Source organism: Podarcis pityusensis, assembly GCF_964106645.2.
Source record: "Podarcis pityusensis genome assembly, chromosome: 11".
NCBI classification, from domain to species: domain Eukaryota; kingdom Metazoa; phylum Chordata; class Lepidosauria; order Squamata; family Lacertidae; genus Podarcis; species Podarcis pityusensis.
Window position 1 is genome coordinate 28,313,339 of NC_138036.1, and position 25,182 is coordinate 28,338,520.

General features: G+C 41.0%; 1 protein-coding gene and 1 long non-coding RNA gene across 2 annotated transcripts in view; one reads left to right on the forward strand and one right to left on the reverse strand.

The window, feature by feature from the left end:
- The window catches only part of LOC308458399, a 33,108-nt gene extending 26,088 nt beyond the window's left edge, over positions 1 to 7,020 (reverse strand). The window contains exon 1 of the long non-coding RNA XR_013977360.1: positions 6,881 to 7,020. This is a non-coding gene — a long non-coding RNA (uncharacterized lncRNA). The remainder of the gene's footprint in view (positions 1 to 6,880) is intronic.
- Positions 7,021 to 7,074: 54 nt separating this feature from the next.
- TBCA (tubulin folding cofactor A) overlaps positions 7,075 to 25,182 on the forward strand; it is a 33,769-nt gene continuing 15,661 nt past the window's right edge. The window contains exon 1 of the mRNA XM_080973265.1: positions 7,075 to 7,337. Within this exon, the coding sequence (XP_080829391.1) occupies positions 7,090 to 7,337 (248 nt within the window). The 5' untranslated portion in view covers positions 7,075 to 7,089. The remainder of the gene's footprint in view (positions 7,338 to 25,182) is intronic.

Genomic DNA, 25,182 nt, shown 5'->3' on the forward strand with positions numbered 1-25,182 from the left:
TTAATCCTTGTTAGGTTCCTCTTGGTTGACCCTGAATAAAATCTAACTAGGGGTGACCAAAAAATATGTCCATCAACTTTGCTCATGCATTGCAACATAAAAACTGACTGGAGTCATTGACTACAGGTGAGAATGAGCAAAACTACCCAAGAAAAATATGCTGGTTTGTGGATGCTCATTCACTCCACTTTTGTCTGTCACCTTGATTTTCAGATTGGGCATTCATGGAGAAAAGGGATGTGAACTGAAAAAATAGTGTGTGTCTTTTATAAGACAGCATCATGTTATGTTTCTCCCTTTACAGAAATTTATGTTACACGGTATTAGACCATGGGCTAAGCTTAATGTAACATGATACATTAAAAACTGCACATCATGATTGCAATGTGTGTCAGAACAATGAATTGTTATATCAGATCTCCCTTCATCTGTGAGTAGGGCCCCTTTGTAAATCATCCACAAAGGGATGCATTTGCTCCTTAATGGGTGTGCATAAATCCCATTCTCTCCTGCTACCCTGCACCCTCTTCTAAGGGTTTGTCTCAACTGGAAACGTGCTAGGAAACAATAATGTTGATCCTTTATACTCACACTCATTGAAAGGGCAAAAATATCACCAGTCTTTTAACACAGGCATAACTTAATATACATATGCAGCCTGATGCTACAGATAAAAACTTAGATTGAAGCCAATTTAGATGTTCTTTTATATGTCCTCCTAACCATGGGGGAGATGCCTATTTGTGATCCAGTCCTTTGTGACTGAGTTCAGGCTTATATGATCCAGCTTGCGGGCAGGGGTCAAGTGCAATGGTCTTTTCCTCGGAAGTGGCGTGCGTGCATGCATGTGTGCTTGCGTGCGTGTGTGCGTGCACACACACACACACACACACGCCAGGAGCATTGTCAATTCCATTAAAAAGACTCACACGATTGGCTCCATCTTTGTAGTTGTGTCATTTAAATGTTCTCCCACCTGTACATTAGCTGCTCATGGACAGGCTGTGAAAGTGTCTAAAGGACACCTGAATTCCCTGGAAATCAGCTATACACCAGACTTTGTGGTTTGCAGGCCAAAAATAGTTCCTGATGTGTACCCAGAAATCTTTCCCCCCTTTGAATAGCAGATACTCCCATCTCATGCTGTATCATCTGATATACACTCCTTATTTGGGTTCCCTGCACCTTCAAGCCCTCCTGAACTTCTGTTCATGAAACTGTTATCTGTGCATGCATAATAGCTGTCATAAATGTACGAACCTCAGCTAAGCTGCAAAGTGAATGTAGCTTACATGTTCAAATCCGAAAAAAGCTGGTTCGAGGGAAAATACATTAAAAGCCAGCATTTCTCAAGGAACTACAAGACAAATTAGGATTGTGGCTAGCATCATGGTTTCAAACACCAGTGGTGGGAGTGTACTGGAGCCAGAATAAATGATGTATACACAGCCTTCCTTTTGAGAAAATATGTATAGGGTTCCAGTGTAAATCACATAAGCTTTAAATAAAAGCTATGCATAATTCATAATTCATAATTTGTGCTTGTTGCATTGATAAATGCCACAGGCATTTAAAGTACACCATGAATAAACATTAAAATAAAATTTTATTCTGGATGTGATTTTTTCCTTTCCAAATTTTCCTTGCAATGTCTTGTTTGCAGTGGGAGCTGCAGAGGGGGAATCCTTTTAGCAAGCACTTTAAACAAAAAATGTGAGCTGTCCAACCTAGAACACATTTATACTGTAAAGTACTCATATTTCAGTTAATTAAGCTGAATTAAGTATTGGAGCTGAACTGGCTTCTGATCTGTATACTGTATATACTAGCTTCCCTTTGAACAGCTTCCCTACAATATTCCCAAAACACACTGGGGGAAACATTAATTAAAATGGTTAAGAATACGTTACAAACAAAGTGTTCAAAGGAGCACCCGACAGTTATGGAGGCTTGGGGAGCTATCTTAGGCACAAGAAGCCGGTGTAAAGCAAGCCAGGGTAAAGTTACACTAGAGCCAAACCCCATTAAGTGGGGGGGGGGGGCGCTGCTCTGCCTAAGCCTGGAAGAGGAAAAATAAATCTTTAAAATAGTGTTCTATGCCTGAGTGCCACGCCACATGACAAAACTGAATGGACATAGGATCAAGGCTAAGTTCCCTTTCTTTGGTCCTGCCCCCTTACACCCACTTGTTAAGACCTATATCAGCCTTGACAGATTTAGTTCAGCCACCTGAGCAAGTTATGCTGGGATATTTTTGGTTGAGCCAGGGCTGGCAACATGAAGCTTGCTGAGCTCAGCTGAGCCGGAGATCCACTGTAATGCTGCATCCTCAATAGCTTATCCCAGTAGATCTTGAAATATGATTGCCCCCTAAATGCCTACATAAACGTTCATCTGGATGAAAGCTAAAATCTGGCTGCCCCATTGCCTGCAAACTTTAACTCCCAAATTATTGTGTTGCCTATGAATATTCTAATTACCAAAGCAGAAGTTGGAGAATACATATTTTGTTTTGTTCTGCAAGTGACAAAAGCTTAAAATAAATATTATACACAATTCCTAATTAATTTGTGAGTGTTATTCATTAATATCTCAAGTATTCCATGACTATACACTTAAAAACAACAACCTGATACCAACAAAGGGGACAAGATCTGGGTTGGAGAGTGAAAAGAGGTCCTAGAAAGCAGGAGAGATAAAAGATTGAGAGGAGGGTAGATGGTGGGAGTAGAACAAAGGGGCAGAAAGCAAGCAAGGTGCAGAGAAGCCAGCACTATCAGGGAATATGGGTGTAGTTACTAGAGCATGAAGGGAAAGAGAAACAGGAAAGAAGGGGTATTTGGGAAAGGAGGAGCCAAGGAGGAAGGGAGACTTGGGAAGAACTTTATCTGCTGCATGTGAACAAGAAGGGAAAGGAAAAGTAAAAAACAAAGAAACAGCAATAGCCACAAGGGATGTGTGACTTTATTTCACTTTCAATTTTCCCCTTTGACGGATCACCTGTACATAGCCCAGAAGGTCTGAACACATCATGTTGTTGTTTTTTAAATTCTCACAGATAAACCATAGCATATCTGACCCTACAATAACCCATCATAACTAATACATTTAAAGTGCATGGGAGGGCAGGAACCTGACACCTGCATCGTAACTTCTGTTATCCAGTACAAGTGGCCATAGGTTGTATTTAGAGGCAAGCTGTAAATTTATCACACTGTACTTTGATTCAGTAAAGAGTAGTTCATAGTAGGCTTCCAGTGACCTTGTGTAATTGTATCTCTTCATCTCTATATTTAACACAGAACCACATGGGAGGTGAGCTGAGATTTCAGGAAAGTTCTTACTTTCACAACTTCTTCACATGCTTTCCTTGAACCAGAATAGATTCCTTTTACAGTTCCCACCCTTGGTTAAAACTTGTTCCAATGCTTCAGCAAGGGATACAGCTGCAATTCTATGCTGGTGTTTCATACTGCCAGGGAAGTCTTAAGTAGTTTGATCTTCTCTCTTTCATTGGCTTGGTTCACACCTAACACCAAGCTGTGGTTTATTTAAGTTGTACAAGTTGTTTTTCCAAAGTTTACCTTATTTTCCAGCTACTCATTACAGTACTTGTATGTTTGGTGAGCATTTGTAGTGGGGTGGTCAAACAAACCATGGTAAAGGAAGGTTGCTGGCTTCAAACATAATACAAAGCTATATTTAAAACAAATCAAGGTTCATAAGCCAACAACAAACCATGACTACAGATAATGGTTTGTTGGCAGTAAATGAATCATAGTTAAGCTGCTGGGCTGTGTTCACTTATTATGCTAGCTAAACCATGGTGATGGTTTAGTGTTATATGCTAATCAGTGTGAGTGCTTATACTAGATAGGCAGGGCTCTTTTATGACTGTTTTCAGAATGCAGGTTTTAATTCAGTGGAAGATTTCTGGCAAGGTAGAGGAATACTAAACTATACTGTCATTTTGTCTTGTTGCCACTGAGAAAATAATATATTAAGGAGTATGTTAGTGTAATGTTTCCATGATTACTGACCTAGATGTTTCTGTAAGGAAAGCTCTGACTGAGCAGTGAAAGAAAGGCAGAGAAAAGGTGAACATAATTTCAATATAGATGGAAAAGACTGGAAGGTACAACCTGTGATGCTGTGCAGGTTTCACAATCATGATGGTTCCAAATTGTTATATAGTATAGGAAGGTAAGTAATATGTAGCAGTTTTCTACTGCTTCAGAGCAAGGGTGAGAAGAAGGTAGATTGGAGTCTACTGGTAGATCACTGGATAATTTACAGTAGATTGACAATGGCTTCTGACTTCCAATCATTGAAGAAAGAACCAAAATGCCCCCCCCCCCACTTATTTTAGGCTAGTGGAATCCTTGATTTGTAGTTCAGTATTAAGTCACAGATTTGTACTTGTATATACAGGTACTCCAGTATACACTTTGTGGAGTGTGGTCGGTAGTTAAACTGCTTGGGAGGATGAAAGACAAGATATACTTTAAAAATAAATAAATAGCTTCCTGCCACCATTTTGCACTTGATTTCAGTTAGAAAAAGTAAAAGAAAGAAAGAAAGAAAGAAAGAAAGAAAGAAAGAAAGAAAGAAAGATATATCCCATAAGCCTGAAGTCTGGCCATGTCTGTTTTAGAATATTCAAAGCATTTGTTACAACAATACTGTAAAGCAGGGAATTAAGCAAATTCATGGAATATAAGGTTATCAATGGATCTTAGTCATTAATGCTCCAAGAACAGAAGTAGCATGGTTCTGAACAACAAGGCGAAAGACTCTTGCCCTCATGTCCTTTTCAGTGGTGGCCTTATGCTTATGGGACGCTTTCCCCATGGAGGCATACCTGGCACCATAGTTATCTAGTTTTAAGCACTGGCCCAAACCTTTTCTCTTTACATGGACCTTGGCAACATTGTGGCCTGTTTTACTGAGGTGGGATTTGAAGTCCTGCCTTTTATTTATATAGCTGTGCTTTTAGGCTTTCATAAAGGTAAAGGTACCCCTGCCCGTACGGGCCAGTCGTGTCCGACTCTAGGGTTGTGCGCCCATCTCACTTAAGAGGCCGGGGGCCAGCGCTGTCCGGAGACACTTCCGGGTCACATGGCCAGCGTGACAAAGCTGCTCTGGCGAGCCAGCACCAGCACAGCACACGGAAACGCCGTTTACCTTCCCGCTATAAAGCGGTACCTATTTATCTACTTGCACTTAGGGGTGCTTTCGAACTGCTAGGTGGGCAGGAGCTGGGACCGAAAGACGGGAGCTCACCCCGCCGTGGGGATTCGAACCGCCGACCATGCGATCGGCAAGCCCTAGGCGCTGAGGTTTCATAGTTGTTCTTAATTGTTTTTAATGCAAGTCACTTTGGGTCACTATGTGAGCAAAATGACATAATGATGACGATGGTGTCCTGTTTGTGGACTTCCCAGAGGCATCTGGTTGGTCCCTCTGGGGAAAAATGATGATATACTACAGGGCAGCCAGTGCACTGACTTCCAGAAGTAGTTGGATTGTAACCCCAATCATCCCTGATGATTGGCTATATTGGCTGGGGCTGATGAGAGCTGGAGTTCAATGACATCTGAAGGGCACCTTGTTAGTTATCCCTGCTGTACTAGATATGGTTTGGTCTGATCCAGCAGGTCTCCTCTTATGTTCTTATGATTTTCCTCCCCCAGAATATAAACAACACGGGGAAGTTTTACACACGATGCTTGCAAATCTTAAATCTAAACTACATCTGGCCAACTGCTTTCATGTGAGGCACCCAGCCAAGTCACACAAGTAATCCTGTTTTGCTCCTCTTCAAACAGGAGTTCCTCTATAAACAGGAGTCCTACATGTCTGTTCATTTTTCACTTTAAAGTCCTTCTCAGGCATATTAATAACAAATCTTCTACATTATCTTCTTATTGAGACATCAGCTTTACTGATACCTTGCTGGACATTTGATGGACTCTGGGGGTACTTCTAGATGGGGGTTTGTTGTGAAAGTGGGGCTCACCTTTTTTTCCAGCTTTCACACAACACTGGTGCCATCAGAATGCCACCCTGTATTTCTCCCCATTAAAGATGGCCTCAGCCTATTGTGAGCACAGGAAAGGTATAAGCTGGAAATAACATTTCCAAACACAAAGTGGTGGCTTTTGTAAGCAGAGGTCACTACAGATACAGAGTTTCTTACGACTGGATACCTGTTGCCTCATTCATTCAAGGTACTGTACAATCCTACAGTACTGTTAATTTGTGCCAACGTGCAACAGTGTAAGTTGGCTCCTACATTAGCAGAGTACTGTGCAGGAATGCTCCGTATAGCTGCAATCCTACACACATTACCTGGGAGCTAGTTTTACTGAACATAGTTACTTGGGAGTTACTTCCAAGTAAACATACACAGGATTGCATTGTGTGAGGCCTACTAGTGACTCACACAATTTCAGTGTGAATTGTCCAGGAATTAAAGAGTCTTAAGGAACTTGCAGTGGGTTTCTAAACTGAAGTAACTATTTGTATGAATGTAGCTTTGTGAATTTGGAAAAAATACCCCTGAGCAACAACAGTACACCTGAAGCATTTGGGATCCTGGTAAGGAACGAATTTACGCTTTTGGAATTAAAGCTGCATTCTCTTTTAAATCGTGGGTGTCTACTTATATTATGGAAGTTGAGTTCCGCATTATTTTATTAATACTACTGCTACTATTTTGTCATGGCGTTTGGCTAAAACAATAAACTTATGAACCTTTTTTTTAACGTGGTGTGTTAGAACCCTCACTGTGGGCGGCGACAAGGTTATTAACGTCAGAACATCACAAAGCATAACGGAAAACAAGAGAAACAGCTACGTTTGTATGAGGAGTTTGTACCGTGAGGTGGCCTTTCAGGCACGCGTTGACTAACGCTCCTTCTCCTTCAGCCATAGCAAATTTGTGGCGGACAAAAAAACAGCGATTATAGCCTCTTTCCTCATCTGTGGACATGACAGGACTTGAAGCAGCGAAACAGCTCCACTTATTTCCCGCCCTAAATTATGAACCCCTCCTTTAACTGTCCCCTCTCCCCCCTATACACCCTAATGGTACAGTCCACTACGGGGCGGAGTTTACGTCGGGAGCGAGGTGGCGTTTCGCGCATGCGTACTTTTTGCACGATCCGCTGGCCTCGCTGCGTAGCCGTTGTTGTCTTTTCGGTTGGCGTGCTGCTCCCGCCCCTGCCAACCGCCGCCGTCGCTACCGCCGCCGCCGCCTCCACCACCCACAGAGCTCGCGCTATGGCAGACCCTCGCGTCCGGCAGATCAAAATTAAAACGGGCGTCGTGAAGCGGTGAGTATGCGAGGGTCTGGGCCTCGGCCACCTGGCGCGTCCCACAGCGGGCCGGGTCTGTGGAGCCTGGGACCGGGTGGTCAGTTGCCTTTGGCCAAAGGCTGAGCGGCTGAGGTGGGGTGAGTGGCGGAGGAGGCGCACGTCCCTGATGGAGCGCCTAGGTGCCTCACGTTGATGGACGTCGGTGCAAGGCCAGCGCTGTATAGACCTGTAAAGGGGTGCGAGAGAGAGAAAGTGTGCGTATGTGATATTTAGTTATTCATCCAAGGAACCCGGAAGAGCAACGTACTCGGTCTGGTTGATCCCCGCAACGGCCTTGTGAGGTGGGTTAGGCGGGGAGTGACCATCCAGTGGGCTGGGTGGGATAATAATAATAATAATAATAATAATAATTAATTAATAAATAAATTATTATACCCTGCCCATCTGGCTGGGTTTCCCCAGCAACTCTGGGCAGCTCCCAACAGAATATTAAAAACACGATAAAACATCAGACATTAAAAACTTCCCTAAACAGGGCTGCCTTCAGATGATGGAATGTGCATCACTCCATAATAACATAAGAGCCACACTGGATCAGCCCATTGCCCGTCTAATCCAGCACCCTGTTCCCACAGTGGCCAACTGCATGCTTATGGGAAACCTGGCTCTGGCCACTCTACTCCACTGCCCTCTTTCTCAGTATTGGTCTTGAGCTTAAGGCTCAGCCCCAGGAGTAAGGTTCTCAACGTAGGATAAACAGTAATGGCACTGAGCATATGAGGTGTTTCTCCCCCCTCCCCCCACCCTCTCACACACATAATCCTGCAGGTGTGTAAGATTAGGCAATATGGACTCTAGGTCAGTGCTGTGGCTTCCAAGCAATTTTGATTCCTGGCAGTTTAGAAATGAAGCACTTTCTTAAATCCATATTTCTTAAGAGACGCAGCACAATGAGTATTTAAAAGCACTTCTCAGTGTGGCCAGATACCAAACGTTGTCAGCAGTATAGTGTGCAGATTTTAACAGAAAGAATAGTCCAAGTGTTTTTATTTAAAAACAAAACGAACTACAGTATATTTCTTAAAGATGGACGATTTAAATTGGGTTAATGGTTGTGTAGATGAATCAAAGGGCACAAGTTACCTCAAGGTGAGTAATCTGGGTTAAAGAAGGGTAAAGGTGTTGTGCAAGAACACTAGAGTGCTTGCAAGGAATGCTTAAGAATGCACATCTTGATCTGGATTATTTAACATGGAATAATGGCCATCCACCCCGATTCTTACTCACAATCACTACAACATGTTGCAAACATTCCTTCTTTTCTAATGACTTTTTACTTACATAGTCCTATATCATTGTAGCATCAAGGTATCATTTACATATTATCTAGTGATGCATGTGTGAATTGGGTCTATCCTGATGATAGGTAGTTATATTTATTATAGGATTTATTATAGGACTATTAGTCTAGATTGATTAATATTAGTATTGATTAATATTAATATTAATATTAATCAATCTAGACTAATAATAGGCTAGATTAATATTGATTGCATGTGTCTAGGTAAATACTGGGGGAATTTGACAAGAGGCAATGTCCTGTCTTCCCATTCAGAGTATCACAACTTCATAGAAAAATAATGAACATCCACTGTTTTTGAAACCCTAATCTCAGTGGCAAAGAACAGAAATCACTGGCTGCAACTTCTTTTGTATGCTAGCAATTGGGTGGGTGGGTCACTTCTTGAGATTTTAATCTAATAAACACAATTCTGAAATGTGGGAGACACTGATTAAGCTCTTGACTCATGCAGATCTATCTGTCTTTGGTTCAGACTTTGTTTCCAGTTTGAGTCAACTTTCTGAAGACTGGCTGAAGGCCCAGTCATGTAATTAAACTGTTTATGTAAAACCCAATAGCCAGTCTGCTGTCACAAGTACCTGTGAAAATGTACCTGTCTCCACTAAACCAACTTGATGCTGTTCAAGTAGCTTTGACTGCAAGAGAGCAGCTAGCATTCTGTTAAGATTGCCACATGTCCTTTCATTTAAGAATAGAATTTGAGACCTATTAGAATATAATATATATCCTTTATTTCAGAAACCCAGAGCTTCAGAGCATTATATTAAACTTAGGCCAAATCCAGAAAAGTTTTTTGTTTTGATTTTAAAATACTTATTTGACACTCTTTTTAGTATGGCAATAGGTTGTGAACTGGGCTTCTAATCTCTGAGCAAAGTGTTTATTTAACATATTGTGTCTGATAAAATTACAAGTGGAGACCTGCAGCAAAATGTTAACCCCAGCCCTTGACAGGAATGTTCTTCGTTGGGATGCCAACTAGCCTGAAATAGGAGTCTTATAATGCTGTCTTCATCCCACAAGGGTAAAAGTTTCAAGATATGGCTTAGGACTTTTTTTTTTAATCCAACCATCCTGAAACCTTTGTCCACTGTGCTACATAATACTGGTCCCAAACCTGAGTGCCTTATATACAGTAGGAGTAGGAGTAGTAGGCTGTCTTACCTTCTTGTGTAGTTCAGGAGCCAGTAAGTCTTACCTTCTTGTGTAGTTCAGGAGCCAGAGGTTTTTCTCCTCATGAAGCACATACACTGAACTCTCCTCTCCCTTCACGATACTGTTAAGATAAGGGTGAAGAACCTTGGGCTTGGGTCTCTCTCTGTGTGTGACTGTGGTCCTCCATCCCTTTAGCATTTTCTGTAGCCCCACACACTTCACCACCCTGCTCTCTACTCTCTTTAAGTGCTTTTGCTTGACTGAAATATGTCCTTGTATTGTGATAGTTTCTTGCTTGCCTGGATGAGGAGATGGGAGGGTTGGTAGAAACCTGACTTCTGCGTGACTGGAATGTGGCCTACTGTATAAAGTGAGCTGCCTAATATGTGACCAGGTCCAGCCTCCACACTTTTATTTCCTGATGAGATCAGCAAAATTGAAATAAATGCAATATTTATTTTCATATCAAATCTAAACTTATGTATTGCTTTAACATAAAATACATCAATAATAGCTTTGCATTAAAAAAGTATTATTAATTGTATTTTTAAAAGATTTCATGACCTTCACAAAACTAATTTGAGAAGCTAGTATTATTTCACCGTTCTTTTTCTAGACTGGTAAAAAGTGGCTAAGTAATTTGCTTAATGCTCAAGAGTTTGTGTGTCTGATGGGACAATGATTGAATTTTGAAACATTTTGAGAAGTGCAGTTCTATTCATAACTACTTGGAATTAAATCCCCTGGTGGTTCACTTCAAAGTAAGTGTAAATAAGATTTGCAAGTTCAGTCTGAGAACTTCTGATAGTTCTTGCATATCTAATAAAAATGCATGGTATTAAAATATGAGTTGTTTAAAGTATTGATTTTTGAAAATTCAGTCACTCCTGGTTTTTGTTTTAAGGTGTGCTTTAGATCTTATTAAGCATTCTTCAGTATATTCAAGTTCCCTGTATAGGGTGACAATAAAACCACCACCACAAATCACAGAACACATATTTCAATTTGAGGGTTGATTTGAGGGGCATTGGATTCATTTTTTTGTACCTTGACAGTGCTGAAAAGCACCATATCTGTGATTTATACTTTTCAGTCAGTGGAGACAGTAGTCATCTGCAATCTGATGGTGGAAAGTAGGGGTGGGGACATATGAAAAATTATGCAACTGAAAGGGGTTCCACTTTACTGGCTTGGGGAGTATTTGTGAGTGTTCACATGATAAACTTCTCTCTCATATTCTGTCCTCTTCCCCCCACCCCCTGAGTCTTGAGTTGCCAATCAGAACCTTAAGAAACACAGAGCTGAAAGAGGAAATGGGAATGAGTGCCACTCTTTCAACACTCACCTTCAGATTTATGTACTTTTCAAGGAAGGAAAAGGTAGCCACCTTCTTCTTTGGCGATCACTTGTAGCTGAGTAAGATTGGCTTCCATGAACACGGTCTTAACAGTAAGTCCGTAAGTGACTGTGGAGGCCAATTCTGGATCCACATGTCTTTTCATGGTGGGGACATAAGTTTCCAGGCGAGAGTAGATCATGGTGAAGGTTTGCCAAACGTGCCTTCCTCTTAGCACGTTTCTCCCTTTCGTCCTGAGTTGGAGTTGAGCCTGTGTTTCCCAGTTGTCAGCGTTTATGCTACATTTTTTTAGATTTGCCTTGAGAGAGTCTTTAAACCTCTTTTGTTGACCACCAGCATTACGCTTTCCATTTTGAAGTTCGGAATAGAGTAGTTGCTTTGGAAGATGATAATCAGGCATCTGAACAACATGACCAGTTCAACGAAGTTGATGTTGCAGAATCATTGCTTCAACACTGGTGATCTTTGCTTCTTCCAGTACACTGGCATTAGTTCGCCTGTCTTCCCAAGTGATGTGTAAAAATTTTCGGAGACACCGTTGATGGAATCTTTTGAGGAGTTGGAGATGGTATTTATAAGTGGTCCTTGTTTCACAAGCTTACAGTAAGGTTGGTAGTACAATAGATTTGTAAACAAGCATTTTGATTTCCCTGTGAATGTCCCGGTCCTCAAACACTCTGCAATTGGAAGAAAGCTGCACTTGCAGAGCTCAGGTGATGCTGGATTTTGGCATCAATGTCGGTCCTTGTGGAAAAAGATAGCTGCCCAGGTAGGAGAAGTGATCAGCACTTTCCAATGTTACACCATTGAGTTGGATTTGTGGTGCTGCAGAGGGGTTGTTTTGTGTTTGTTGGTGCAGCACTTTGGTTTTTTGGATGTTGAGCGATAGGCCAAGTTTTTCGTAAGCTGCTGCAAAGATATTTAGGATGGTTTGGAGGTCATCATCTGAGTGTGCCCACACTACATTGTCATCAGCATACTGAAGCTCTATGATGGAAGTTATGGTGACCTTACTCTTTGCTTTCAGCCTAAACAGCTTTCCATCTGTTTAATACCTGATTTCTACCCCAGTGGGGAGTTTCCCTTCAACAATGTGTAGGATCATGGCTATGAAAATAATAGAGTTGGGGCAATAACACAACCCTGTTTAATACCTGATCCCACTGTGAATCGTTTGCTTTGATAGCCATTGTTATCTGCAATTGTTGCTGTCATATTATCAGGGAGGAGCAAAGGTTGTTTACAAATTTATCTAGGCAGCTGATTTTCAGAAGGACAATCCACAGGGCATTATGATTTACAGTGTTGAAGGCCTTAGTCAGGTCAATAAATGCTATATACAGGGGTTGGTTTTGCTCTCTGCATTTTTCTTGAACAGTCGAGCAGTGAAAATCATATCCACTGTCCCCCTAGAAGGTTGAAAACCATTTTGGGATTCAGGAAGGATAGCCTCAGATATAGTTAGGAGACTATTTGCTAAGATCTTTGCAAGAATTTTTCTGGTTGCAGCTAATAAAGAGATGCCTCGATAGTTTCCACAATCCATTCTGTCACCTTTTTAAAAAAAGGTTGATAATTTTGGCATCCCTAAAGTCTGCTGGGATCTCCTCTTTCTCCCAGATTTTTTTGATGAGCTTGTGAAGTTGTTGTGTAAGTTCAAATCCACCCACTTTAAAGACTTCGGCAGGTATTCCATAAGGTCCACTGGCTTTGTTGTTTTTCATTTGATTAATACCTGTACACAACTCTCAGATTTGGAGATACTGCAAGCTCATCTCTAATTTGTTTTTTCGGAATTTTTGAGAAGTTAAGGAGATGTTTGTAATGTTCTTTCCAGCGCAGTGCAATAGTTTCTTTATCTTTTAGAAGTGTGGTACTGTCTGTTGAGCGTAGGGGGCATATGCCATGATTTATTGGCCCATAGATGGTCTTTGTGGCTTTAAAGAAACTATGTGTATCAGTCAGCTAAGTGCTGGTCTCTTTGAGCTTTTTTTTTTATCCACCAAGTGTTCTTTAGCTCTCTGGTTCTTCTTTGAACCTCAGCCTTAATGTTGGCATAGGATTTTTTTCTTAGTCGTGCAGTTTCTATCTCTTTGCCAGATCTGAGAGGCCTTCCTTTTCTTTTCAATAATGTGTTCAGTCTCAATCTCACTATCATTTTCATCAAACCAGTCCTGGTGTTTCTTGGTTTGGTATCCAATAGTTTGTTTGTAGGCAGCAATAATGGATGTTTTAACTTGGACCAGTGTTCCTTGATGTTATCAAGGAACTCCAAAAGCAGATGATCCTTAAGAGTCATTTGGAGGCAATCCCACTTAATAGGATCTTGAAGGGCTTGAGTGTTCATTTTGTGCCTTGGTTTCCTTCCTTGAAGCCTGCATTAAGGTATAATCTTGATAGCCATCGTGGAACATATTAATCAGTGATCTTTCCAGCGGTTGTTGTCACTCGTCATAGCTCTGGTAAGGAGCACATCATGGCGATCTTCAGCTCGCACAATTATGTAGTCTAAGAGGTGTCAGTGGCAACGCGACATTCCATTTTGGCGATTATCTGCCAGAGTAGAAGCAACAACAGAGAACTTGCTATTTCTCATTGTGTGAAAGAGCACTGTGTTTCAGCCGCCAGTTACCTGGGGCTACTGAGCCGAAGGGAGGTACAGTCTGGCCTCTGCCACCAGCCAGATGACCTATGGGCTGCTGGGAGGCTATGCCCTCTTTCAGGAGATCATCATGGTAAGGGGCATACAAACCTGGTTCCATCCATCAGCTAGTGAAAGAGCACCTGCTCCAATGCTTGCTTGCTTTTTCATTCCCTTATCTTTTTGTATCATGTCTATTAGATTGTGAGTCTGCTGGCAAGGGCTGCCTAATCTCTGGATGTGCAGTATGTGGGGCACTTTGCCACCCTATTAGTGTTAAAAAATAATAAAGGCCTTGGTGAGCTTGAGGCTGAGTGCACTCTTGCCATCTCTCTAGTACAGATACTTGTCTGTCTTTAAAACACACATGCAACAAAGTGGCAAACATCAGTAGAGCTAGCACCCCTCCTAAAATTTAACAAACATTTTAAAAATAACTAGTTTAAATTTGATTTCATTCACTTTTAGAAGTCTCTGTGTGTTCTTCCACAGTGCTAGATTGCACACATACTTCAGGTGTTTTTGTGTGCGTAAAGGGTAAATTTCAGTACAGCAGCCACAAAGTTATCCTTCACCCATATCTGAACCAGATATTACATTATTGTCATTGAAGGGGCACTTGAACCTCTAGTATGCAGATGCTAAATTGTGATTGAGACATTATTCACAGATTGTCTTCATAAGTCTCATAGCTAGCCTTTGTTAAAAGTTACCTTTGTACAGTAACTGCAATTATTGTAATATTTTTGCTAGGCTGACATAAAAGCTGTTGACTCTGTTTGAATCTTCCTTAGCTAAATTCAAGCTTAAGCAATATATGTGCAAATAAATGAATTTTCCGAAATGGTTATTCTTTAGTTGTTTCAAAATTGTAGTGGCTTTAAAAACTGCTGTGAACACAGTATGTTGGGGCATGTGAAAATAGCACTGACATTTGCCCATAGTTTCCCTCTGATTAAATGAAAGTGACACCAGTAGATTAGAATGAGACTAAGACAATTCACATTGCAATTGTGTTAGTTTAACTTTAACAATCTTTTAACACTCTTGTTTAAATGTAGCTGACATACCATAATTACAAATCTACAAGCCTTGATTATAGAATTTTGCATCATGAACCTATGGGAGAAGTGTATTGATTTTTTGGTAAGGCAGTCCTTTTTAGAAACCACCTTTCCAAAACTGTTGAATCTTCCCAAATTTGTTCTCTTGCCTGTGGCTCTGACACATTGCTGCTGTTTTATAAGCAAACATAGTGCCAAGTTTGACATAGCTTGTTAATATTTTATTTTAGTTTTTAAAAAGTACAAGCTCTTTAAAAAGCCTGAATAAAATGACTTTCCTAATCTGAAACAATTTACTGAACACTAATAGTTGGTGAAAATAGATGCTATAGCCCTCAAAATTCAGCAGAAACCATATGTTAACCTTACGTTGGAGCCACCATGACTCTTAAGCATCCTCCCCTATTTTGGTATTTAGAAGGCCTGCGTGAGGAATGTGTTGCCCACAGTAGGGTTCCAACCAGGCACCTGTATTGCTGTTTTGGTTGAGGAACACTGTTTCTTCCCTCCCTTACTGTCATAAAGTTACAGTTGCAGGTAGTGATACGTGTTTGGTGAATATAACAGCTGATACAGTGGTACCTCGGGTTAACTACTTAATTCGTTCCGGAGGTCCGTACTTAACCTGAAACTGTTCTTAACCTGAAGCACCATTTAGCTAATGGGGCCTCCTGCTGCTGCCACGCCGCCGCCGCCTGATTTCTGTTCTCATCCTGAAGCAAAGTTCTTAACCTGAAGCACTATTGGGTTAGCGGAGTCTGTAACCTGAAGCGTGTGTAACCTGAAGTGTATGTACCACTGTATTTGGGAGGTACCACTGTATTTGGGATTTGAAATACACGAACAGCAACTGAATAGGTGTAAGAAAAACCAGTGATAGAGTTGTTAGCATCCATCTGTCTCGAGACAGAGGAGTGTGCCTCTGAAGTGTCCTCTCCAAGGTACAAGCCTAGGTAGTGTGTATGGAGATCCTGGGCTGCCCAGACAGCAAGACCTCCCCTTGTTGGACCCCCCCCCCCATTGGCCCCTTGGGGACTTTTTAAAATGGTTGTAAGGACATGGTTAGACAGCTGGGTTATCAGGTTCCAAATTTATCACACACTTCCAAGTTGCTTTGTTATGGAGCTTGCATCCCAGCAGCAGGTGACTGCCTATCTCCAGCAAGGGTGGAGAACCTTTCTTCTGTCGTGGTCCTCCTTTCCTCAGGTGTAGTATGTTGGGAGCCTGTATGACACCAGCAGTAGGCAGGGCTAAAGTGGATGGAGTTTGCAGGATTCTGCAGCTTTCTCTCTCTCTCTCTCTCTCTCTCTCTCTCTCTCTCTCTCTCTTCCTCTCCCTACCCCATTTCTGTTTTTTCTTTCCCACTTTCTGTCCTCCCTCACGGGGTCTTCCCCTGCCCCTACTGGCCCACTGCAAAGTTTGTTCCCCTGAGACTCACCATGTAGCAGTCACATGTTTTTTTTCCTCAAAGAGGAAGAAATTCCAGAGGAGTGGTCTAGAGAGCAAAAAGTGGGCTTTCAATAACCATAGGGTAGCTTGATTTTTTTCTGGGAGCCTCCTAGGCTATAAATTCCTCATCACTAACCTACAGAACCTGTGCTGTGTAATTCTTAGAAGGTAAAATTTTATAACAAACTGACTAGTTGCTTTGTTATATGGTATCTATCTCCGTGTTGTTGTTTTTAAAAGCTTGCTATCATAGTCACAACATGAAATCTAGACAACTGGGGGAATTCTTACCCTCCGCAGTTCAAAGCAAAGTAATATTGTCATAGAAACAGGACAACCAAAATTTTGATCTCGCTACCCCACTCCAACCCCCCTGCTGGTGTCTACCTACCATTTCTTGCCTCCCACTTAACCTATGGGATTCTGCCTTCTTAGTATTCATCCAAACAACCCAATATTCAGCTAACTGGAGGATTTCTTAAATTGGATTTTTAAAGTTAGATATTGATGAGTTCAGTGCTTTATATTTTATGAATTTAATAGATTTTTATGCACTGCTGAAGTTTAATGATTGCATATTTTTAATCCTTAAATTAGAAAATTTCTAAATACTTGAATGATCAAACTGACAATTGAGCAAGCATTTCTATGGGTCTAGATTTTTCTGTTCCTCATTCAGGTTACAAATTGATTACCTATCAACCCTTCCAATCAATTAATTGCTTTGGGTTCCTAAAGCAATTGTTTTCTTTCTCTCTAGGGAGTTCTGATTTTTGTCTTAAGTAGGAGATGTCATCTATTTACACTAGCAATTTTTATGCAAGTAATTTGTGTCCCTTGCAGAACTGATTTAATGTTATACTTATGAGCATAACCTTCACAAGGTATCTTATACTTTTTCTTATCTGTTTTGTTTGTGTTAATAGATCTCAAGGAAATAAAAAATGTGTATGTTTTTATATTGTAAACCGCCCTGTGATCTTCTGATGAAGGGTGGTATAGAAATTTAATTAATAACAACAATAATAATATGTTTTGAGCCTGAAAATTTCCTATAAACTACCCTCTAATAACTGACATTAACTATAACAGATCTAATTTCATTCCATTACAGTGGTGCCTCCCAAGACGAAATTAATCCGTTCCGCGAGTCTCTTCGTCTAGTGGTTTTTTCGTCTTGTGAAGCAACCCTATTAGCGGCTTAGCGGATTAGCGCTATTAGCGGTTTAGCGGCTATTAAAGGCTTAACGGCTTAACGGCTAAAAGGCTATTAGCGGCTTAGCGGCTTAGAAAAAGGGGGGGAGCGAAAAAAATCTCAAGACTCGCAAGACATTTTCGTCTTGCGAAGCAAGCCCATAGGGAAATTCGTCCTGCGAAGCGCATCGAAAAACGGAAAACCCTTTCGTCTAGCGGGTTTTTCGTCTTGCGAGGCATTCGTCTTGCGGGGCACCACTGTAAAATGTTTTAAATTTAATTGAATTTTCAAAATTTGACTTGTATGTGAGTAAATTGTGAGGCGAAATAATTGCTAAAAGAAAGGTAAAATAAATATGGTAGTTTCTGTAAGTGGTGCAGCTTTGATGTAGTCCTGTTGGATTCACTGACAGAACTTTTGAATAATTGCTTTGAGGGTTGCAACATAGACTATTTTTCTGACCACATGTGAATTCCAGATCTTTTTATGTGAGCTTTGTTGGCTTGCATCACTTGCACCAAATTTCACTCTACAGTGGTACCTTGGGTTAAGAACTTAATTTGTTCTGGAGGTCTGTTCTTAACCTGAAACTGTTCTTAACCTGAGGTACCACTTTAGCTAATGGGGCCTCGCGCTGCTGCAGCGCCGCCACCACGTGATTTCTGCTCTCATCCTGAAGCAAAGTTCTTAACCCGAGGTACTATTTCTGGGTTAGTGGAGTCTGTAACCTGAAGTGTCTGTAACCCGAGGTACCACTGTAGTTGCAAGTGTCATGGAAAAACCAGTTTAGGGTAGAATACAGTCAAGTGCTCCTGAGAACTGGGTTATTTATCTGCGTTCAGTGCCAAAACAGCAGTACTCAGCTTGCATATATTTTATAATTTGGTGTTTCACAGTCATGTATTTATAATTTAGAAAATTATAAATTTAGTTAAACTAAACAGAGCTTTACCTAAATAAGCTTATATTCTAGGGAGATATGCTATATATATTTTTTTTTTAAATGAAAATTTCTGTTTGTTTGGGATAAACTGGCACACTTACTGCCCAGTTGGTTATATGATCCATCTAGGTAGCTGTGTGCTTAAGGACTTCCCCTTTGCCAGCTGTGAAAGGGGAACAAGCGGCATAGAGCTCCATCTGCCATTATTGGCAATGTGAACCTTGTTGTGCATCTGAGGTTCTGGATCGCAGCCTTTGACTTTGAGATGGCTGGCTAGATTGCAACTGTTGAAGCTTTGCATTAATAATGTGGCTTAATCAAAGCTCTGAGATTGCATATATATATGCGCAAAGTCAGGTATTTCTGAATTGGCATATGGCTGTTTTTAAGGGTGGCAAAACAAAAACTCTACGTATTTCGTTTAGTAAACATAACTTGAATATTCAACTATAATGTAATAAGTATGACTAGTCTGCTTTTGTTTTTGTTTTTAAATCGTATCATAAGGTGAGAAACAATTCTTCTTAATAAAAACGAATCAAGAATATAATATTGTGTATTTATACATAAAATGTATAGCCTGCCTACTTTTCAGTACCATCATGTTTGAAGATAAATCTAGAGGCTTTTGTGGTGAGCCTCAGCTTCTTCTGGACTCTCCTTTGATTCTTTCTTCTTCCCATGTTCTTTTCAGCCATAGTTTTAAGAAAAATCTGTGAGATAGTTAAAAGTACCTTTGTTTGATGCAAGATTTCCCATCTATGTGAAAGGAAGCTTAAAAGTTTATCATAACATTTGTTCCAGGTTAAAAGCAATTTGGATTTTGGTGAGCTAATATATTGGTGAAATTACCTCTGTGTGCTCATTTCAGCACACTCATAATCTGCTTAACCATCCTAAATATTTGCAAAATAGGGATTATTACAAAGATCCTGTAAACTTTTAGGTAAAAGGTAAAGGGATCCCTGACCGTTAGGTCCAGACACGGACGACTCTGGGGTTACGGCGCTCATCTCACTTTATTGGCCAAGGGAGCCAGTGTACAGCTTCCGGGTCATGTGGCCAGCATGACTAAGCCGCTTCTGGCAAACCAGAGCAGCGCACGGAAACGCCATTTACCTTCCCGTTGGAGCGGTTCCTATTTATCTACTTGCACTGTGTGCTTTCGAACTGCTAGGTTGGCAGGAGCTGGGACCGCGCAATGGGAGCTCACCCTGTTGTGGGGATTCGAACCGCCGACCTTCTGATCAGGTGGCCCTAGGCTGAGTGTTTTAACCCACAGCACCACCTGCGACCCTTTTAAACTTTTAGGTACTCTCCTCCAAATGGAAAATGAATCCTATTTAGGGAATACAGCATGCAAAAAGTGTGTGACAATCTAGTTGCAAGAAATTAGCTGACATAGTCATGTTGATAACACTAGGCTGGATTTTGGATTGGACTGCAATTTTCTACATTTGGTGACATACTGCTTTACAAATCAGCTTTAATTGTTCTATATATATGTTCAGGAATTTAATATGTCATATTCCGAATATATTTGTCCTCAGATATGGTTACATGGCTTGGGGTAAGGGATAGACAGATAAATGAGGATGGATTTTATTACAGTTTTTTGTGAAATCATTTCTGGTTATTTTTTCAACTGTTTTTTTCTGTTCATCCAACACCCCAATTGTAAGTCACCATTAGATATATGGCAATGAGTAAGTAAAGATACATGAATCAGAAAATAGTTTTGTGACATACTGCTTTACAAGTCAGCTGTAGTTCTTCTGTATGCTGCAGTGCAGTATTTCTTAACTTTTTATGGTCATATATTTTGAGAATCTGATTAAAAATTTGGACCCCGTCCCCAGAAAAATGCTCATAAACACATACAAAAACCTTGCATGCAGTTTATATTATTGCATTCAGAAAATCATTTTTGTACGCAGTCCATAGACCACAGGTTAAGAACCCCTGCTATAGGGGTATCCAGTTATGTTGATGTAGTAATCTGAGCTATTGTATTGTATTCTGTATTTGTTATGTTTTTATGTATTGTTAATCTCTGTTGTTCATAGTCATATATTTCTTAATGCTGCTGCTGCTGCTGGTGTGTGTGTGTGTGGCAAGTAAATGAATAATATATGTTATGAATTAAAAGCAGATACAGTGGTACCTTGGGTTACATATGCTTCAGGTTACATACGCTTCAGGTTACAGACTCCGCTAACCCAGAAATATTACATCGGGTTAAGAACTTTGCTTCAGGATGAGAACAGAGATCGTGCAGCGGCAGTTCAGTGGCAGCAGGAGGCCCCATTAGCTAAGGTGGTGCTTCAGGTTAAGAACAGTTTCAGGTTAAAAACAGACCTCCAGAACGAATTAAGTTCTTAACCCGAGGTACCACTATACTGAAGCTGTCATTGAAGGTGTGCTTGAACTGTGTTCATACTATTTACAGCCCAGTAGAGAGAGGCACAAACATACAACAAAAAACTCAAAGTGTCTTAACTCTAAAGATGGAAGGAATGAAATCAGGTAAATGGATATTTAGGTTTTTTTATAGCTTGTGTTGATTAAATCTTTCTATGAATCAGAGTCCTTATGTGGGACTCTATACACTGAGGTGCACAGTTTGTAGGCCCATCAGGGGCCAAACAGTTTGTCCTACTGAATTAAATCAGCATGTTTGCAGTAGATAAAGTTATAATGCTTTGGGTAGAGCTCCATCAGTTTTTCTTGACACGTATTCTTCTAATGATATTTACAGTCCAGTATAATGTTGCAGGAAAAATAGGAGCAGATTGAAGCCAGATGTGTATTTCTTTTTATATAAACTGTCCTGGGAATTTAATAGAAGGGCAGTGTAAATATGGCTACAATAAAGATGTTAAATATTTCTGGTGAAGTGTAGGCTGCAGGGGCGACAGAATTTGCCTAGATCATTGTTACTATGTATCTAGAGGATAAATTCCCCTGAGCAAATTTTGTAGTAATTTTATTTTATTACAAGCTTGTAAATAACCAGTTACAAGCTTGCACCAGCAGCGATCAGCATGGAACCAAAAATGTTGGCTGCCCTTGGTAGCCACTCAGAATTTACTTTTGTTAGAACCCTTTCCCTCCAATACATGTTTGCTTGGAAATAAATTCCATTATGTTCATTGGAACTTAATCCTAGGTCAGTGTACTTGGTTTGTAGCTGCAGTTCTTGCTTCCCTTCCCTACAAGGAGGTGTTTGTTTTGACTGTGGTTTGTGACTATACTGTGCCAGAGGCAACGATAAGGACTTGCATATGGGGTAAATATACTGCAAGCACCTGCACCAGCCAAACAGCTAGCCTCAACTTTCTCCTCCTGACTTGGAGAGAAACATTGGGACGCATTCTGGTGACAGGCAGCTCAGGTTCTTGATGTGCCTTTGTCACCTGTGTCCAAGATAGCTTAATTTCACCCTGTAGCTTGGAGCTGGTTAGAGGATGGCAATTTTTTCTGTTACTGTGCTGAGGTTTCTGAAACTCAGTACAATTATAATTGATGACCCCATCCTGTCCCCAACTCAGAGGATTCTAGACAGGCAAGGTTGGGGTTCCATTTGCTACCCTCGTCTGACACACGTGCAATGGGAATGTGGGTCTCTAGTGCTTAAGGATTGTATTTAGCCTCTCAGTTCCTCTTGGAACAATATTTACAGTAGGCATTTACAGCACTTGTATTTCATCCCAACTTACGTACATAAATTGGGAAGGTCTTGGTACTTTTACAACATCAGCATGCCATAAATTACTAATATTGAGTGTGCATCCACAGGTAGGCCAATAATTATTATTTTCTTGGCTACATATCAGTTCACACATACCCTTTCCTGCAGTTGTTCCCACTCAAAAGGAGAATTATGGAAATTAAGTATACATGCTTTCTGTTGTATTCATAAATGCCCTATGTTGCACTGTCAACTTAAGATATAACTATAAATCATTTTTAAGGAGAGACTCTGTCTCAGTGATAGAAAGCATGTATTCCATCCAAAAAGTTTTCAGTTCAATCCCAAGTATTTATAGTTATTAAAAGGTACCCCTGCCCGTACGGGCCAGTCTTGTCAGACTCTAGGGTTGTGCGCCCATCTCACTTAAGAGGCCAGGGGCCAGCGCTGTCCGCAGACACTTCCGGGTCACATGGCCAGCGTGACAAAGCTGCATCTGGCGAGCCAGCGCAGTACACGGAAACGCTGTTTACCTTCCCGCCAGTAAGCGGTCCCTATTTATCTACTTGCACCCGGGGGTGCTTTCGAACTGCTAGGTTGGCAGGCGCTGGGACCAAGCAGCGGGAGCGCACCCCGCCATGGGGATTCAAACCGCTGACCTTTCGATCGGCAAGCCCTAGGCGCTGAGGCTTTTACCCACAGCGCCACCCGTGTCCCTTATAGCTATTAGTACCAACCAAAAAGTCACAGAAATGTTGCAAGCTTTCTCCAGAGCTCTTCATCTACCAATATGCGTGGTGGGGGTGAGGAAAATAAAAGGTGCAGAAACGAGGGTCAATATTGTAGCTATGAGATCAGCTTGTAGACTTTTTGCCAGTATGGAGATCATATGCTGTGTAAGTCCCAGGTGCTATGATACCAGGCTACACACCTAGGATTCTGGGAGGATTAAGTAATGGCTGCTTTTCCCATTGAGAAAATAAAGCCTAGCCTGTGACCCATATCACCATCTTGAACATAAGAAAAGCCTTGCTGGATCAGGCCAAAGTCCTGTTTGGTTCAGCATCCTGTTCTCACAGTGACCAGTCAGTTGCCTCTTGGAAACCCAAAAGCAGGTCTCGTGTGCAAACACACTCTCCCTGCTTGTGATTCCCAGCAACTTAGAGCTGAGTATGCAAAGCTGACCTTATGGTTACAACACTGAGCCTTTTTTTTTACCCCCCCCCCCCATCTCACCACATCCTACTTTATTTGTTTCTTGCATCTCTGATGAAGTGTTCTAGAGAACTCAAAAGCTTGCCACATTTTTTGTGAGTTGATTAGTCCTAATAAAAGTGTTGTGCAACTGTAAACTTTTTTCCTGTATAGACCAGCATGGCCATTTTGGCTTATTTTATAAGATAACATTGCAAAGCAGATACCCTGACTTATACTTGTACCCTTGATTATATTTACCAGAGCCACTAGCAGATTAAATGGGGGGGGGGGAATAGATAAGTGATACAAAATAGTATAAGAAAAGCCAAATAGGTCAGGTTTTTCCCAGTAACTGGAGGAAATACACAGTGGTGAGCAACAGAAGCAAGGTAGAAACATTTAAGAAAAAAAGTAGTAGGAAGGGGTGAAAATGGGGGATCTTTTATACTATACCCCAAACCCAAATAGCTAGCACTAACAATGCAAAATTGGTGCTTTCCACGGTTAGCATGCTCTATGTCATAGTTTTGAGTTGTTAATTGGAATACCAGAATGTGGGATGGTGTCGCTTTCATAATATACCTTTCTTGACTTTATAATCTAGATTTATTGAATGGCTGTGCCAAATAAATGAGCACTGTTTTCTGGGTATCCAAATTAGTGTGTCAGCAGCTGTTTGATATTCAGCTACTCTGTTCTGACTGCTGCTACCAATCACAGAAAAATGCCTTCTGAATGGAGTACAACAATACACCACACTTGCCTTGGTCTTGTTGATGCAATTAAACAAGTTTATTAAGAGTTTTTGCTACTTTACCTGAATATTTGTATGGTTGGAACACCACCTGACTATCTTGTTGCAGCGTATTATTTGACCATGGTCAAATATTCCATAAAGTCAAGAATGCTCTGGTACAAGCAGCAGACTATATTTTGATTGTGCATATGGTTATCATCAAATAGCAATGGCACGAATAAGGTTGTTTTGTTCCCCAGCTCTGCAGAATCTAGAAACTCTTTCTTTTGTAAGAGCATATAGGGAGCAAACATTCATAGTGGTTCAGGTCTAGGATTTTCTGTGAGCTGGAATTTTACAAAACGCCAGTGGTTGTGTTTGCACACTGTACTTTACATACAGCTCTGCTTCCTGTTAAGGATGCTGGCATCATTTTGTGGTGTGTATTGAGTGACATTGCTTGTATGTGTGTGTGTTTTAGTATCCTAAATGCCTTGCAGACAAACCTGCCAGCTCAAAGTAGAGCCTGGTCTTCTTGCTCTTTGTTAAATGACTGCCATTTTGACCTAGGCCACTATTTTGACCTAGGCTCCACAATCTTTGGACAGGCTGTTCATAAAAGCATGCTAAAGGGAGCTTTAGTCTTACGGCCTTCTTTTTAAAGACTTGGATGGGAACTCTATGGATTTTCAGAGGCACTCAGTTTGAAGTACTAGAATTTTAGAAAGAAAAAGGTGGTACTTATATACAGGCCACAAGTAGGGTTCTAAAGGGGTTTGTGCACTGAATGGGTTAAAATGCAGAGGTTTGGTACTTTAACAAATTCTAAGCACATTATTTTATTACAGTAATCCCTCATCTTACATGCATTTGACTTGCATAATTTCAACCGTGCATGGTTGAAGGTGAGCTGGTTGGAATTGTGCAAAAGTCCCAAGGAAGATGGAGAGCTTTCAAGCTCTTTTTGCACTGAGTCCACTTGGGGTTACGAGGTGCAAAAGAGCTTTTAAGCTCTCCATCATGCTTAGGGAGCAAGGCCCACTCGAAGATATTGTGTGAGCATCCAGAGCCA